This window comes from Sodiomyces alkalinus (assembly GCF_003711515.1).
Source record: "Sodiomyces alkalinus F11 unplaced genomic scaffold SODALscaffold_3, whole genome shotgun sequence".
In the NCBI taxonomy this organism is placed as follows: domain Eukaryota; kingdom Fungi; phylum Ascomycota; class Sordariomycetes; order Glomerellales; family Plectosphaerellaceae; genus Sodiomyces; species Sodiomyces alkalinus.
In genome coordinates this window covers 585807-600287 of record NW_021167081.1, presented here as the reverse complement: position 1 = coordinate 600287, position 14481 = coordinate 585807, and the positions used below count along the sequence as shown (strand labels likewise).

Here is a 14481-nt window from a genome sequence, read left to right as displayed (position 1 = left end):
TCGTCATGGCAACGCCTTTTCTTTTTTAAAAAAGGGGGGGGGGGGGGATGTACACCTTTTGGGACAAGACGGCTGTCTCGGTGGGAGGGGGCTGGCTTTGGGCGTTTTCAAGGGAGCGAGAGCGAGGATGACGGCATGGAATGGGAAGAGGCGCTTTTCCTTGCCGTTCAAGATGGTGGAAGGGCGTGGCGTAGCTCTGCGCTGTCTAGTCTACGGTCGTTGTTCCGGGCCTGTTGTGGCTCGGTGCCCTTGTGCGTTGGGGACGCACTCAAAGTACAAAGTTGATGCCGAATACCCCGTCGCAAGCGGCTGCGACATTGTTGAACAACCTACCTTGGGTAAGGTATACGGCGTGTCCATATTGTATGTAGTCCGTATATGCAAAAATATTTATTTGTACATTACCTATCAGTTTCTGCGAGTTTGGTGCATGTGCTGTCAGGTCCTCTTATAATACCTTCTTCGAGGGAATTATAATAGAGGCAAGAGGATTCTAGTACAGTCAGGAGTCAGGAGAGAAACACAGCAGCAGCCGCGACGCCAAAGGGATATATCAGATATTGGCATCATCTCATTATGCGGACGGATGGGAGAAAACGAAGAAGAAGAAAAAGAAAAAGAAATAGCCTAATAGTACACCACCAAAGGGGCCAAGGTCAAGTCAACGACGGCCCTGCCAAAGACACGACGTGCATACCAAGGGTGTATCTAGGATGATTCCCTCCAAACGCCACATGGGAGGGAGGACAGACACCCAAAAGCCGTAGAACTCCATGTGAACAAGACGAAAGGACGAAGATGCAAAGAACGCCGCCCCCCAGATGAATGATAGACAAACGTAAAGAAAAACATCACCGCCATCCAACACTAGCCCGGACAGCACCCTCCTTGCCCCGTGTAGCCGGACCGGCCATGGTAGCCATCCCACCAATAGTGACACGTCTATTCCTGGCCTCGCCGCTCAGTGCCCTCGCCTCGGGACTGTCCCCCTCGGTGGTAGTCGCAGCAGCGGCAGCAGATGTGGTAGGAGCAGCACCAGCACCAGCACCAGCACCACCACCAGCAGCATGCGAAAGAGCCCCAGCATTCGACGCCCTCACACTCCCCGCCCCGAAATTCATCCGCCTCGCCTGGCCCGTCGTGAACCCGCCCCGAAACTGAAACTCTGGAGGCGAGCACGCAATAGGCGGCGACCTCCGCCTCTCGGCGCTCATCCTCCTATGATGCCGCGAGATGCCGTTGGAAGAACCGCCCGACAGCGACCCCGAGAAACTAGCCGACGCGCGGCGGTGGCCCATCTTGTCGAGCCCGGCCGAGGAGACGCGTTGTCTCCCGTGCGACGACGACGACGACGACAACGACGACGACGACAACGACGACGAGGCCGCTCCGCCTCCCGAGCCGGAAACCGACATGGACATGGACAGGGAGGACACCCTGCGCGCGCCGCCGCCGGCTTTCTTGACCGAGTGCAGCGCGGACCGCAGTTTCTGGGCGTCGATGGTCGGGGTGGGATGATCCGAGTCGGACGAGAACGAGTGGCCCGATAGCAAGGAAGAGGTCCACGATGATGCTGTCGGCGGCGGTGGTGGGTTGTTCTCGTCCGGGACGCCGCCGCTGGAGGGGGGGAGCGAAGGGCGCGGCGGTGGTGGGCTGAGGCGCGCGATCCTGGACCCGTGAGACGCTACCGACAGGTTGGAAGACCGGGACACGTCCAGCGACCTAAGCGGCGCGAGCCGGTCTTCTTCGCTGCCGTCGTTGTTGTTGTTGTTGTTGTTGTTGTTGTTGTTGTTGTTGTTGTAGGGCGAGGAGGGTGACGAAGAGGGTGACGATGTGGAGGATCCGAGGCGCAGGGAGAAGAAAGGCGGAGGCGACGGGTTAGGCGAGCCACCGCCACTGTTTTGCATGGACATGGACGGTCGCGCGCCCTTGCTGAGGAATCCTGCCTGGAACCTGTTAGGTTTCGCCGGCTGAACGGTAGTCGTCTCGGGAAGCTCGATCGACGGGCTAGAGTTGGAATGGGTGATAGGTGCGGTTGCCACCGTAGCCGTCATGGTTTCCTGTCCCCTGACCATCGACTCCGTCTCTTGCTGCATCTCCTCCTGTTCCTCTGGCTCATCTCTCTGCGCAAAAGACGCCAGCGGCGAAACGGGAAGCGCAGACGGCCGCTTCGCCCCGACCACCAGCCCCCGCTGCTGCTCCGGCGTGGAATCGTACATCTTGGGCGTCTTTTCATAGTCGGCCAGCGTCCCTTCCTCCGTCTCGTCGTCCCGCCACCGCACGCTGCGTTTCGCCGGCGACCTCTTCTTCGCCGGCGAGAAGGACACCGAAACCCCCTTACGAGCATGCAGCGGCTTTCGTCGTCGCGGGGTGCCCTTCAACGGGGATGCTGCCGCCGCGAACACGGGTTGCGACGACAAGCTCGGGAGGACCGTCGTCGTCGTGGTCGGCATGGACATCAGGCCCGCCGGGGCAGGGATGGGCTGCACAGCGGCACCGCCAGGCCCCATCGTCATCATCGTCATCTTCTTCCTCTTGGGCGTCCCCCGCCTGCGAGGCGAGAACTTTTCCGCCGCCGGCACCGCCATCGACCCATCCGGCTTGACCACCTGCGACGCCGCCGAAGCCCCCGTCTCGAGGAGCCGGTGGATGATGCGCTTGGCGTGCGCCACCGCGTCCTCCTCGTTCATCTCCAGCGTCTCGGCCAGCGAGGCCAGCATGTCGAACTGCGCCGTCAGGAGCACCTGCACGGCCGCCGCGTCGCCCGCCTTGTCCGACTCGAGCACCTCCCGGTAGGCCTCCCTGGCGAAGCTCGCCTTGAGCACCTCGACTTCGCGCGCCAGGTTGGCCGTCTCGACGCAGTCGGTCCCGGTCCCGGTCCCGGGCCCGGTTTCGGTTTCGCCGTCCGGGCCCTGCAGCTGCTGGATGCTGTGATGGAGGGCCGTGTCGAGGGCGCGTTCCCAGTTGAACTTGTCCAGGCGCTGGCGGATGTGGTGGCGGCTGTTCTCCAGCTCGGCCAGGACGCCGTGGGCCGTCTTGCGCATGGCGACGAGGTTCTGCGGCATGGCGGCGGCGGCGGCGTCGTGAGCACCACCACCACCACTACCACCCCCCCTGGCATCGCAAATGGCGTCAAAGGAGGCGACCCACGCAGACAGCAGCCCGATGCGGCGCTCGAGCCCCCGCAGCCTCTTCATGCTGGCCATCTTCTCCCGGCGCTCGGCGGCGGCGTTGTCGTGCGCGGCGCGGATCCTCTGGATGCCCTCGCGGGCCACGGCCTCGCGCCTCTCCTGCAGCTTGCGGAACTTGGCGAACGACAGGGTCTCGGCGTCCTTCTGCTGCGCCCGGAGCTCGTTGATGAGGGCCATCTGCTCGTCGATCTTGACCAGGTAGTCCTTGACGTGGCGGTTGACGTTGAAGACGTTGCGCGTGACCTTGGTCTGGATGTTCTTGGCGCGGTTCGCGTAGCGGAGCGTGTTCTGGGTCTCGTCAAAGTGGGCGCTCGACGGGCTCACGCAGACGATCATGACGGTCTTGCAGTTCCCGCCCAGCGAGAACTTGAGCAGGCGCGTGAGCTTGCTGTTGCGGTACGGCACGTGGTTGCGCTTGCGCGGGTCGCAGAGCGCGTTGATGCAGCTGCCGAGGGCCAGCAGCGACTTGTTGATGTTGGCGCCCTCGAGGAGCCGGTCGCCGCGGTTCTTGGTGGCGCTGGCGCGCTCGCTGCCGGCGAGGTCGATGATGCTGAGGGTGGCCACGGTGTGCGGCTCGTGGACGTCGGCGTTGCGGTCCCGCTGCGCCACGTTGATCTGCAGCACGGCGTGCGACCGGGACGAGACGGCGTTGGCCTCGGTGGGCGACACGGTGCGGTACGCGTTGCCCTGGACGATCATGTCCATGACCTCCTGCACGTCCCGGGGCCGGTGGCTCGTCAGGCCGGCGACCGAGACGGCCTGGTTGGAGTCTTCGCGGAGCATCAGCCCCTGCCCCTGCTTGCCGCCGCCGCCGCCGGGCACGAGGAGGTCGCGGATGGTCTCGTTGTAGATCTCGAGGTAGGAGAGGGTGACCTCGGTGATCTTGTCCTGGCTGCGTTCGTCGATCTTCTCGAAGAGCTCCTGCATGGTGAGGAAGATGATGCCCGGCTGCTGGGCCGAGCCGGTGATGGTGTGGGTTTTGCCGCAGCCGGTGGCGCCGTAGGCGAAGACGGTGGCGTTGTAACCGTCGAGGATGCTATCGAGGAGGTTCTTGGTCGTCGCCTCGTACACGTCGTTTTGCGTGGCGTTTTCGTCGAAGATTCGGTCAAAGGCAAAGACTTGGTCTTTTACTTTTTTGCCGTTGGGGACGACGGAGCGGGAGAATCTGTGGACGGGGTTGTCTTCGGGAGGGTCGAACACGCTGCGAGGCGTTAGAAGATAATTTATCTACAATAAGAGACAAAAAAAAAAAAGAAAAGAAAAAGGAGGCAAGACGGACAGGCATCTGTCATCGACGACTTTGATTACAGGCCGAAGACCGCGGGTATTCAGCTTGGGTGTCGGGACAGCAGCGAGGGAGCCGTCACCCAGGAAGATGTTGCCATCGTCGTTGCGCGTTCTGTTCACGTCAGTGTAAGTCGTGATTTGTTCTGTTCTTGCATGGTAAAGAAAGTTAGGAAGGGCATACATCTGTGCAGCCTCGCGAATGGTAAAGGGTCGCACGCGAACTAAACACCAAAAAGCGCGGGTTAGCCTGGATGTCTCCAACGGACACATACGTTGGGATGGCAGTGGGAGAAACAACAAACCTGCGACGGTGATGGACGAAGCTCCCCGATCGTTGCGCATCTCGCATTAGGGTCTGGGAAAATATCTTCTTTGGATCTCCGAGCCTATTGAGTTCCAAGACTCAAAGATTGCGGGGTCTCTGCCTTGTCCCTCGAGAGAGAAGAGATCGTTGATGATCGAGGGTCGAGGGCCAAGGCAAGCGAAAAACAGAGGAAGCGCGTAACCAGTGGCGTCGCAAAGTCTAATAGGGACTCATAAAACTTGATGAAAGAAGAACAAAAGAAGAAGGGGAAAAAGATAGAGGCACGTCCGCGTTTGTCCTCAGTGGTCGGCTGTTCATTGAGAGATGTCGTCGAAGGATGTTGAAGGGAAGACAAAGTTGGCAGGGCAGTAAACAAGATGAAGGTACTCTGGTACTTTGTGGGTACGAAGTAGGGGTACGGTACTTTTAGTATGGGGCACCTTGTTAGTTACTTGTTATTTCGGCCACTTCCTGCGTAGGTGCAAGTACTCAAGTGCCGAGTACAGAGGGAAACAGCGTGACGTTTGTTTTCTTTAGTGGGGCTTCAGGTACCTGTTTCCCCGGCAACCGGGACTCTTACGCTAGCGTTGGCTTGGCGGTTTCATTTGTTTGAAGCCAATGGAAGCTACGTGTTGGTACCTGGACAGTTGCCATCCACTGCCTTGCCACTGTACAGCCACTTCTGCTGACTAACAACTAAACTCATCAAGTCTTCCTCTTTTGAAGCTATTCACACTTTCAGAGCCTCCTACTATACTACCTCCTACTATACTACCTCCTACTATGCTACCACCCGCTACTGAACATATTCATGCTACTACTCCCGTCATCTCACCACCACTCTTTAACGTGGGAACCTCGCCGACATAGCTCCTCAGACGTCACTGCACAGGTAAGATGCCCCCTTTTCTCGAGATGCTCTGGGCGTAGGGCTGGCTTCCCTCACAGCTTTCCATGATCACGGTCCTGGTTGCACAGGGTCTGATGCCCTTTGGATTGAAGCTTGGGTGGTCACAAGGTTTGTGAGTTTGCAGCGAACATTGGACTTTCATGGACAGGGAAAATGATCATGCAACGAATTACACACTGGAAAAAAGCTCTATTTCTTTTAATAACCAACACAACAACAGCTATGGAGACACGACCCGACACACTCTTGAATCACCGTCACTTTTAGCACATCACCGTAACTCGTCTCTCGTCACTCCCCCTCGTCACCCCCCTCGTCACTCAACCATCACTCGCCAACTCTACATCACAGGCTCATAAAGAGACCGAGGACCAGAGGAAGCAAGGCCAGACCAAGCCCCCTCGAAGCAGAAACACCCACAGCACCACTCTCCTCCCCGCCGTGGCCTTGCGTGCCGTTGCGGCTCAGCGCACCCACGATACCCGACGTAGTGGCGAACGAAGTGCCATTATACTCGCCCCTCTCGTCCCTCCCGACCAGGAAGCTCTCGGGCGGTCCGAGGTACGAGCTGCGCACGCCGCCCAGGTCGACCACGATCTTCTGAACGATCAAGTTCGGCAGCAGCGCCCAGACCCGCAGCGTGTAGGCGCCCGCCCTGGGCACCTCGAAGCTGGACGTGGTGTAGTTGCCGGTGAGGCCCCACACCGCGTCGGCCACGGCGCCGTCCCAGCCGACCGGCATGTCGCCGCCGATGTTGGGCCCGATGGGCTGCACGCGTTTCGGCTCGGGCTGCGCCCCGCCCGTGGGGAACAGGACCACCGCGTACTCGAGCGGGTTGCCGTCGCCCAGGTAGTTGGCCGCGGTGGAGATGTACAGCGTCACGTTGGCGGCCGAGTGGTTCGTGAAGAGGTACAGCGAGTACTCGAGCGCCGGGCCCTCGCCGACTTGCAGCTTCTCCGTGTCGAGGGGGAAGAGGCCCACGCCGGCCAGGGTGCGGCCGTAGTTCTCGAAGAGGTGGTATTCCGGGCCGTCGCCGTCGCCGTCGCCGTGGTGGTGGTGGCCTCCGTCTGTGGTGTTGTCGTGGCGGCGGACGAGGGCCGTCGAGTTGGGAGCGTGACCGTGATCGTGGTCGTGACCGTGACCGTGACCGTGGCCGCCCGTGTTGTTCTGCGCAGGGTAGATGGCCTGGTAATGCGGCGCCTCGATGGCGACGTGGCCGTCCGACTCGACGAATCCCGCGGTAAAGTTCTCCGGGAGCAGGCGGTGCTCGACCGTGACCACGGCGCGCGGCAAGTCGCCCGCGTACTGCTCGAAGCCAAGACAGTCGCTCGTAAAGTTGATGTACACCTGCGACGTGCTCGGGGCGGGCGGCGCCCTCTGCCAGTCGACGCTGACGAAGATGCGCGTGTCGCGGCCGTCGTCGCCCCCCACCGTGCCGTTGTACACCGACAGCCGGACGTAGTCCTCCCAGGGCGCGGCGAACCAGTTGCACTCGCTGGGCCCGCGGTGGAACACCTCGACGTAGCTGTCGGCGGCGCCCCAGGGGTCCAGCGGCGGGAGGAACAGGTCGTTGGTCGAGAGGGCGTGCCACTGGCTGTCGCCCTGGGCGCTGGCGTTGGTGCCCTCGACGGTGATCCCCCACTCGCCGCCCAGCGAGGGGAAGACGTCCTGGACGAAGCGCAGGTTGGGCAGCGTGTTGCGCATGGGCTGCTGCCAGTAGTCGTAGCCGAGGTGCGTCTGGTCGAGCATGTGCGCCCACTTGCCGTCCAGCATCTCGTTCCACCGCTGCGTCAGGTTGGCGTCGTCGTACATGAGCTGCAGCGACTCCCAGATGACGTCGTTGGCGGCGTTGCGCTTCTGCGCCGCGTACAGCTGGTTCTTGGCGCCGTTGACCTGGATCCGGTGCACGATCTCGCCCGCCAGCACCGGGTGCAGCACCGTCTGGAAGTAGGCCGGCCGGTAGGCGTCGTCGAGCGCGTCGTACACCGACTGGGCGTCGGCGGCGAGGGCGGCCCACTGCGCCAGCACGGCGTCGGCCTCGCGGTAGTTGATGACCGAGTAGACCCACGGCTCGAGGAGCTCGTACTTGCGGCGCGCGGCGTACATGCCGTAGCGGATCATCACGTCGGTGATGTGGTCGACGTGGTCGTCGCCGCCAAACTCGCGGCGCACCCAGTCGTTGATCCACCGCGTGGTCGCGTGCACGCCGTACATCTCGGCGTCGTAGGCCATGTCGAGGAAGTGGTTGATGGGGATCTCCTTGGGCTTGATGTCGCCGACGTTGACGATCCAGATCTTGCGCGCGTGGCGCTCGTAGGCCAGGTGCATCTGCTCGGCCGTCTTCTCGAGCTGGATGGTGTTGATCCACTTGTAGCTGCGCGGGCCGCCGACGTAATCGAAGTGGTAGTAGACGCCGGCGCCGCCGGAGCGCTCCGTCTCGTTGGCCAGCGGCAGCCGGCGCACGTTGCCCCAGTTGTCGTCGGCCCAGAGGAGGGTGATGTCCTCGGGCACGACCAGCCCGCGCTCCTGGTACGACTGCACCTCCTTGTACAGGCACCAGAGCGAGTCGACCTCGGAGGCGTGCTCGATGTCGTCGAGCCCGTCGACCAGGATCTGGCGCTGGTTGTCGACCAGGGTCTCCAGCATGGAGACGATGGCGTCGATGCCCAGGTCGCCCTCGATGGCCGTGTCGCCCGTGCCGCGCATGGCCATGGTCCAGACGCTGTTGCGGGCGTAGGGCCGGGCGCGCTCGACGCCGTAGCGGAAGTACTCGTCGATGGTCTCGTTGTTGTTGTTGTACTGCCAGGGGCCTTCGTAGAAGGTGCCAAACTCGTTCTGGGCGCGCATCATGGGCTCGGTGTGCGACCCGCCCAGGACGATCTCGTAGGCGTCCAGCAGGGGCTGGTTGAGGGGGTCGTCGACGTAGACCATGCTGCCCCAGAGCGCGGGCCAGAGGTAGTTGGCGCGCAGACGGAGGAGGAGCTCGCTGACGAGGGCGTAGAAGTGGTGGTTGTAGGGGGCGGCGTCGTTCCAGGTGTTGTCCCACTGGGTGCTGTACGATGTCAGTGGGAGGACTAGGGGGCAAAGGGGCAAAGGGGGGGACTCACGCCACCCAGCTCGACAGCCCAGGCTGCTCATCGTTGATAAAGATGCCCCGATACTTGATCGAAGGCGACTTCTGCACCTTCCGCTCGGGCAGCACGTAAATCTCGTCCCTCTGGCGCACGGCGACGTCGGCCCAGAAGTACCACGGGCTGACGCCGATCTGCTCGCTCACGTCGTAAATGCCATAAATGGTGCCGCGGGGGTCGCTGCCGGCGATGACGAGGGCGCGGGCGACGCCGTCCATGGGGTTGTCGACCAGCTGGCTCACGAAGGCCTCCCACTCGCCCTCGACCTCGCTGACGTCGAGGGAGCCGGCCGCGATGAGCTGGTCGATGATGCCGTCGGTGCCGATGGTGCCGGCGATGATGACGGTGTTTTCGGCTTCGGGGTCCGCGTAGGCCGGGCCGGCGAAGGAGTCTTCTTCGAGGGTGCGGAACTATGAGCGTACGTATCGTCAGCACATATCAAATTTTTCATGGCTCTGTTGTCGTCTTGACAGCATTTTTTATATCACTCCCATGTCAGGCCCGGAGGAGAGCAGTCGAGGACGACGGGACAACGTACAACGGTGTTGTCGGTCACGTCGACAGGACGGAACCGGTACCGCGCGGGCGAAGCACCGCTCTGGCCGTTGCTCAGGCTAAAGTTGGTGCCGGTGACGCGACCAAAGTCGGCGGCCAGGTCACCGGCGGCACGGATGACGCCCCAGTAGTCGTTCCCGGACACGCGGATCTGGCCGGTGCCGGCCTCGCCGCCGACGATCTGGAGCGCGCCCTCGGCGCTCTCGAAGGAGACGATGGGCTGCTGTCCCAGGGCCGAGACCCAGGGGACGAGCCCCGAGAGGACGGCCAGCGACAGGGACTTGACGCTGGGTCCCTTCATGGTGGGAAGGAGAGGAGGGTCCAATGGCTAGGAAAATATACTAAAAAGGTGCCTCAGAGGAGGAGGAGGAGATGAGCTGACTCGGAGGACCTCGGACAGGGGGAGAAAACCAACCATGAGCTAAGAAGGGGAAGGGGCATGAGTGGAATATATAAGAATCCGGAGAGCTGGGAGCAAGGGGGGTTGAGGTGGAGGGGGGCGGAAACATGAGAATGGGCTCAACTCCTTATTCGGCTACATCTTGACCTCTCCTCTGCTCTCACACATGACCAAGGCTGGGCCCTGGACCGAATTCCGGGGGGGCGGATGGGCCATGATGCATGGATGCATGGTTGAGCCGGAGAGGGAGAGGAGCTCTTTCTGAGCTTTGCACGAGGAGGAGGCCAGCAGCAGCAGCCGCAGCAGCAGCCCGGGCCGCAGGAAGAATGGGCACAACCTACGAGCTACGGAGTATGGATAAACGACGACCAGAACGAGGGTTGTATGGCGCACCAAGCATGCAATGGCCGCCAAGTAACCAGGTCTCCCACTTCTCTCCTGTCCATTATTCGTACTTGTCGACCCAATTCGGCGGAGCTGAGCAGACTAAGCTGTCGACATCCAGGTCCCCACGTGCATACAGGTTCGGTTCAAAGCAGCCAATAATGGTCTAGGAAACCATGCATGATGCCAGGCAGCCAGGGGGGAAAGAGAAAAGGCTGAACAGTACAGTTGGAGGAAGCAGAAGAGCAGAACGTGCAAATAGGAAGCAGACTGGGCCGGCCGTCCGTCAACCATCGTCATCACCATCACCGCCGTCACCGTCACCGGTGGGCAATACCCATGATAGGTTAGGTATAGACGCACCGGTAAGGGTAATTCGGCCGGTTGTGAAAGGCCCGGCCCCTTTACGTACGACCTTGTTATTCCACCAATCTGCGTTCGAGGAGGAGAGTCTTGGGGGATTCTGTGGCTTCCCCCAGCGGAGTAGGTAACTGTACGGGGTATGTACGCTGTAAATCAACAGGTCAGAGCCGTGGACGGAGGGGACATTAGGCCCTTGGCAGCTAACGGGTGCCGAGACGTGGGGCGGGAGTTGGTTGAGGTGCCGATGGTGGCGTACTGGCCGGCTAGGTCGGGCGATGTTCCGTTTGAGCAGTGGGTGGTCTCTGACTTTCTGTCTCTTTGTCGAGATGTCATGTCATGCCACGGAGAAGGGACGGAGAAGGAGAATGGGCCGTGGGAGTGGCTTGAAGGGAAGGGGAGACTACTGCAGGCACGCGTGGACAGGTCATATTAGCTGTATTAGTCTGCAGAGCATGGTAGTCTGTAGCTGTACGTTGTAATGCGCAGCGTCTACGTTGTAAGTGGAATATAGATATAGGGGATATAGGTAGGTATGTTAAGAGCTGTCAGGAGTCGGGGGCTCCAGGATAGAAAGCCAGCACTTGAACATTGAACCCATTGATTCCCTGTCTCCCGCCTTGAATTATTCGGCTCAAAGGACGATACAAGCACCTTCCCTGAGAAAGCCCAGAAACGCCTCCCGGGTGTCAGCTGTGGATCGAGTTGCGGGGGAAGATGAAGGGTGCCGGGGTATGATGGTGATGTATGATTGCAGGTGGAGAGTCCGTCCGCCCTCCTATTTAGCCGCAGCCGGGGCAGACTTGCCCTGATTTGACGTAAAGGGAGAGGCTGGAGAGAGATGCTCCGTCCCCGAGAATGACTCCTTTTTTTCTTTTTTTTTTTCCTTTCCGATTTACCCTTGAAGGCCTGACCTGGGTCTGTATTACTGTGCTACGAAAACACATTCATTTAGACGTCCATTGTCTGGCTTGGTCGAACCGCACTCCGTCCTTACTTACTTGCCCTCGGCTTTCATGTGATTCGTCTTCCAACAGAGTAATAGACAGTGAAACTGACGGCACTGGTCAGAACTGGTTCGAAGTTGTCGTCGTGGCTGTCTTGTTACACCCTCAGTCTCTTCTGCATCAGTGGTTTCGACCAGCAATACCTACTTCTTTCCTTCTAGTCGTCCTGAAGTGAACCTAGTTTTATTCAAGTGACCTGCCAATGTCATGCCATGGGGGTTGCATGCGTTCAATGTTGTAAGTGAAGAGCAACACCGGACATTTGCACGTCACGAGGAGCCCTTCGTTTTCATTCCCAGGTCAGCTTTTCACAGTAGTCATACCGTAGTCTTACATTGCCCTCCCTACGACAACTACAACCGCTTACTGCGCCCATGTAACCCCCTGATAAACACCCAACCGTCTCTCAACTAAGATGAGAAAAGCCGAAAAAAGTGCAAGAAAAAGAAGAACTACGACACAGGCGGCACCCACGCATACCGGGATAGCTGCGCAATCCTCTCCTCGGGACTAACATTATCATCCGAGTACACCATCCTACCACCCTTCTTCGACTTCTTCTCCGTCGCCGCTCCCTCGCCCTCCTCCGGTTTCCTCGCCGGCCTGACCCCCGACTCCGCCATCCGAATAAGCTGATCAATCTCGTCGCCCACAGCCCCGCCCGCTGCGCCGTTCCCGTAAGAAGGACGTTGTGGTAGGCCCGAAGCCGGCTCGACGCTGCCCGGGGTCCTCGTGGGGAGCGATGCCGCCGCCGTCGCGGGGTATCCGGGGTAGCCGCCAGCCGGGTAGGGTTGTTGCGTGTACGGTTGCGCGCCAGGAGGGACGGCCACACCGGCGGCGGCGGCGGCGGCGGCGGGGAATTGCTGGTCGGTTGGTGCGGTACCGTAGGGAACTTGGGGGGGAGGGTAGGGTGAATTGTTCTAGACAGAGGGGAAGAAAAGAGGGAAAAAAAGTCAGCAACCACGCAAAAGGGGTACACTCAATACATATTCGAGGGAAACGTACAATTGCACCGGGACTGACGCTCAAAGGAGCAGCGCCCGCCACAGGGCTCCCGCTCACACCAGCCGCTTTCGCAGCCGCGACTTTCGCCTTATGCTCGGCCAGCCTCTTCTTCAGCTCCTCCGGCGTCTCCATCTTGACCTTCTTCCTCGGCGGCTTCGCCTGGCCCGGCTGCGGGTTGCCCGTGGCGATCCGCCTGTCCTCCTGCGCCTGGTAGAAGTTCTGCACGATGCGGGTGCGGTGCTGTTCCAGCGTCTCCTGCGGGATGCCCTCCATTCCGAAGATTTCGACGTCGAGGCCTTGTCGGTTCGGCAACGCGTTTTCCACTTGGTTGAGCGCCTCCTTGTGGACCTGGTTCATGTGCACGGAGAGACCTGGGGACAGGCAACGGGTCAACTTTCCCAATTCGAGATGAGAAGAGAAGACAATTCATAAACGCAAAACATACCTCCGGCTGTGTTGAGACGGCGGCCGCACCGATCGCATTTGAAGTGCTTCGCTTTCTGGTGGGAGATGAGGAGCTTGAGGTCCTCAAAGTCTCGCTCACCTGGTTGGCCTCCATTAGCTTCTGCCCTCTACAGTATAGTGGCAAACCCCCGCCTGGGAAGGTCACCTAGGCAGGTCACCTAGGAAGGTCACCTAGCTCGGGAAAGACAAACAGTAGTAGCACCAAGGGCGCGAGAGGACCTCCTCGATGTCGGGATACGAGCGCTTCTTCTTGCCCATCTTTGCTGCGTGTTGATGTTATCGCAACTGAGATGTGAGATTGTGTTACGATTCCGTTGATGAGCTGGACGCGACGGGAAACCGGAACAGCGCGGGCGGGGTTTCCAAATAAAAGTCAATGCGATGGTGTCGAAGGTCGAAGTTGAGTTGGCTGTGGCTGTTTGACGGTTCAGAGCAACGCGAAAAGCTGCAACGGTACGCATGTAACGTACCTAACGCCTGGATAGTCACGTGACAAGAAAGCTAACGGTGAGCTCATCAGACTACCTACCTTACCTAATTTGCCTAAGGTACTTGGTACTTGGTACTTGCTGTGGGTACTGACGTACCTCTGGGACTTTGGGCGGAACGAACCCCCGGAAAGTGGGGCGCGGTACGGGTACGGACACGGAGGACCAATTGTTTTGTTTTCTTTGCGGAGGGCGCCGATGAAGATATTCTGGGTGTAAGTGTAATTACAACGTACAGATATGCCTGCGCATCAACCTCCGTATTCAATGTATATTGTATTCAATTTCACCGAGTCCTTCAACAACCGCTACAGACATATACATCGTAATTATATGTAGTTCAAGTGCTGCTTGTGCGCTGGACCAGCGTTGAAATACTGCATCTCACGCCTTGTCATGCTACGATACGGACATCGTCGAGACGAGAGGGACAGTCGGGGAGAACTATTCGTATATTACTCAGGCAATGCAGAGGGATAGGGACAGGGCATGCGAGTAGAGTACTCAGCCCAACAGCAAGGCTCCATGCACGGATTAGCCCGGAGGCCATCAGGACGGCAAATCAGAGGTCAACACTGCCACGAAACCTCAGAACAGTCGCCACATCATCCGTTGTATGTCCACAGGCAATGGCCTGGATAAGAACAGGAGAATAAACAACGTGTCTACGCGAGGGCGGGGATATATAATACTTGGTTCTTGGGTAACCGTATATCGACACCAGTCACGCCATGACAAGGGAGTCGGCTATCTTTCCGCACCCCTCAACACAGCAACGGGGTTGATCTCCTTGAAGGCGATGTCCCGGCCAGATCGGGGACTGAAACCGGTCGAAAAAGTGAAAAGGGGGTGGTCGAGATTCTTTCGAGGCCATAGGGCAGTAGGCAATAAGCACCAGGTAGGCAAAATCAAGAACAAGGTCGATAACAGCTATAAGCAGGACCAGACCGGGGTCCGCGCATGACGTGGAGTCGGGGGACGGCAAAGAGTGAGT

At 59.6% G+C, this 14481-nt stretch overlaps 4 protein-coding genes across 4 annotated transcripts; all 4 read right to left on the bottom strand.

Annotated features, from left to right (window-relative positions):
* Positions 1–397: 397 nt before the first annotated feature.
* Positions 398–5105, bottom strand: SODALDRAFT_331763 (kinesin-domain-containing protein). Its single transcript, XM_028611536.1, has 4 exons — positions 4781–5105; positions 4660–4699; positions 4471–4590; positions 398–4392 (listed from the first exon to the last, which is right to left on the bottom strand). Exons 1-4 carry the CDS (start codon positions 4818–4820, stop codon positions 852–854), a joined length of 3741 nt encoding a protein of 1246 aa, XP_028467458.1. The 5' UTR covers positions 4821–5105; the 3' UTR covers positions 398–851.
* A 773-nt stretch (positions 5106–5878) lies between these two features.
* On the bottom strand, positions 5879–9969 carry SODALDRAFT_349826 (hypothetical protein). The gene is made up of 3 exons (XM_028613440.1): positions 9362–9969; positions 8800–9233; positions 5879–8744 (listed from the first exon to the last, which is right to left on the bottom strand). The coding sequence occupies exons 1-3, from the start codon at positions 9677–9679 to the stop codon at positions 6038–6040; spliced, it is 3459 nt and encodes a 1152-aa protein (XP_028467457.1). The 5' UTR covers positions 9680–9969; the 3' UTR covers positions 5879–6037.
* Positions 9970–10427: 458 nt separating this feature from the next.
* Positions 10428–10924, bottom strand: SODALDRAFT_331761 (hypothetical protein). Its single transcript, XM_028611535.1, has one exon. It carries the CDS (start codon positions 10856–10858, stop codon positions 10679–10681), a length of 180 nt encoding a protein of 59 aa, XP_028467456.1. The 5' UTR covers positions 10859–10924; the 3' UTR covers positions 10428–10678.
* A 798-nt stretch (positions 10925–11722) lies between these two features.
* SODALDRAFT_331759 (hypothetical protein) lies at positions 11723–13415 on the bottom strand. The gene is made up of 4 exons (XM_028611534.1): positions 13191–13415; positions 12980–13078; positions 12535–12905; positions 11723–12449 (listed from the first exon to the last, which is right to left on the bottom strand). The coding sequence occupies exons 1-4, from the start codon at positions 13255–13257 to the stop codon at positions 11982–11984; spliced, it is 1005 nt and encodes a 334-aa protein (XP_028467455.1). The 5' UTR covers positions 13258–13415; the 3' UTR covers positions 11723–11981.
* Positions 13416–14481: the final 1066 nt, after the last annotated feature.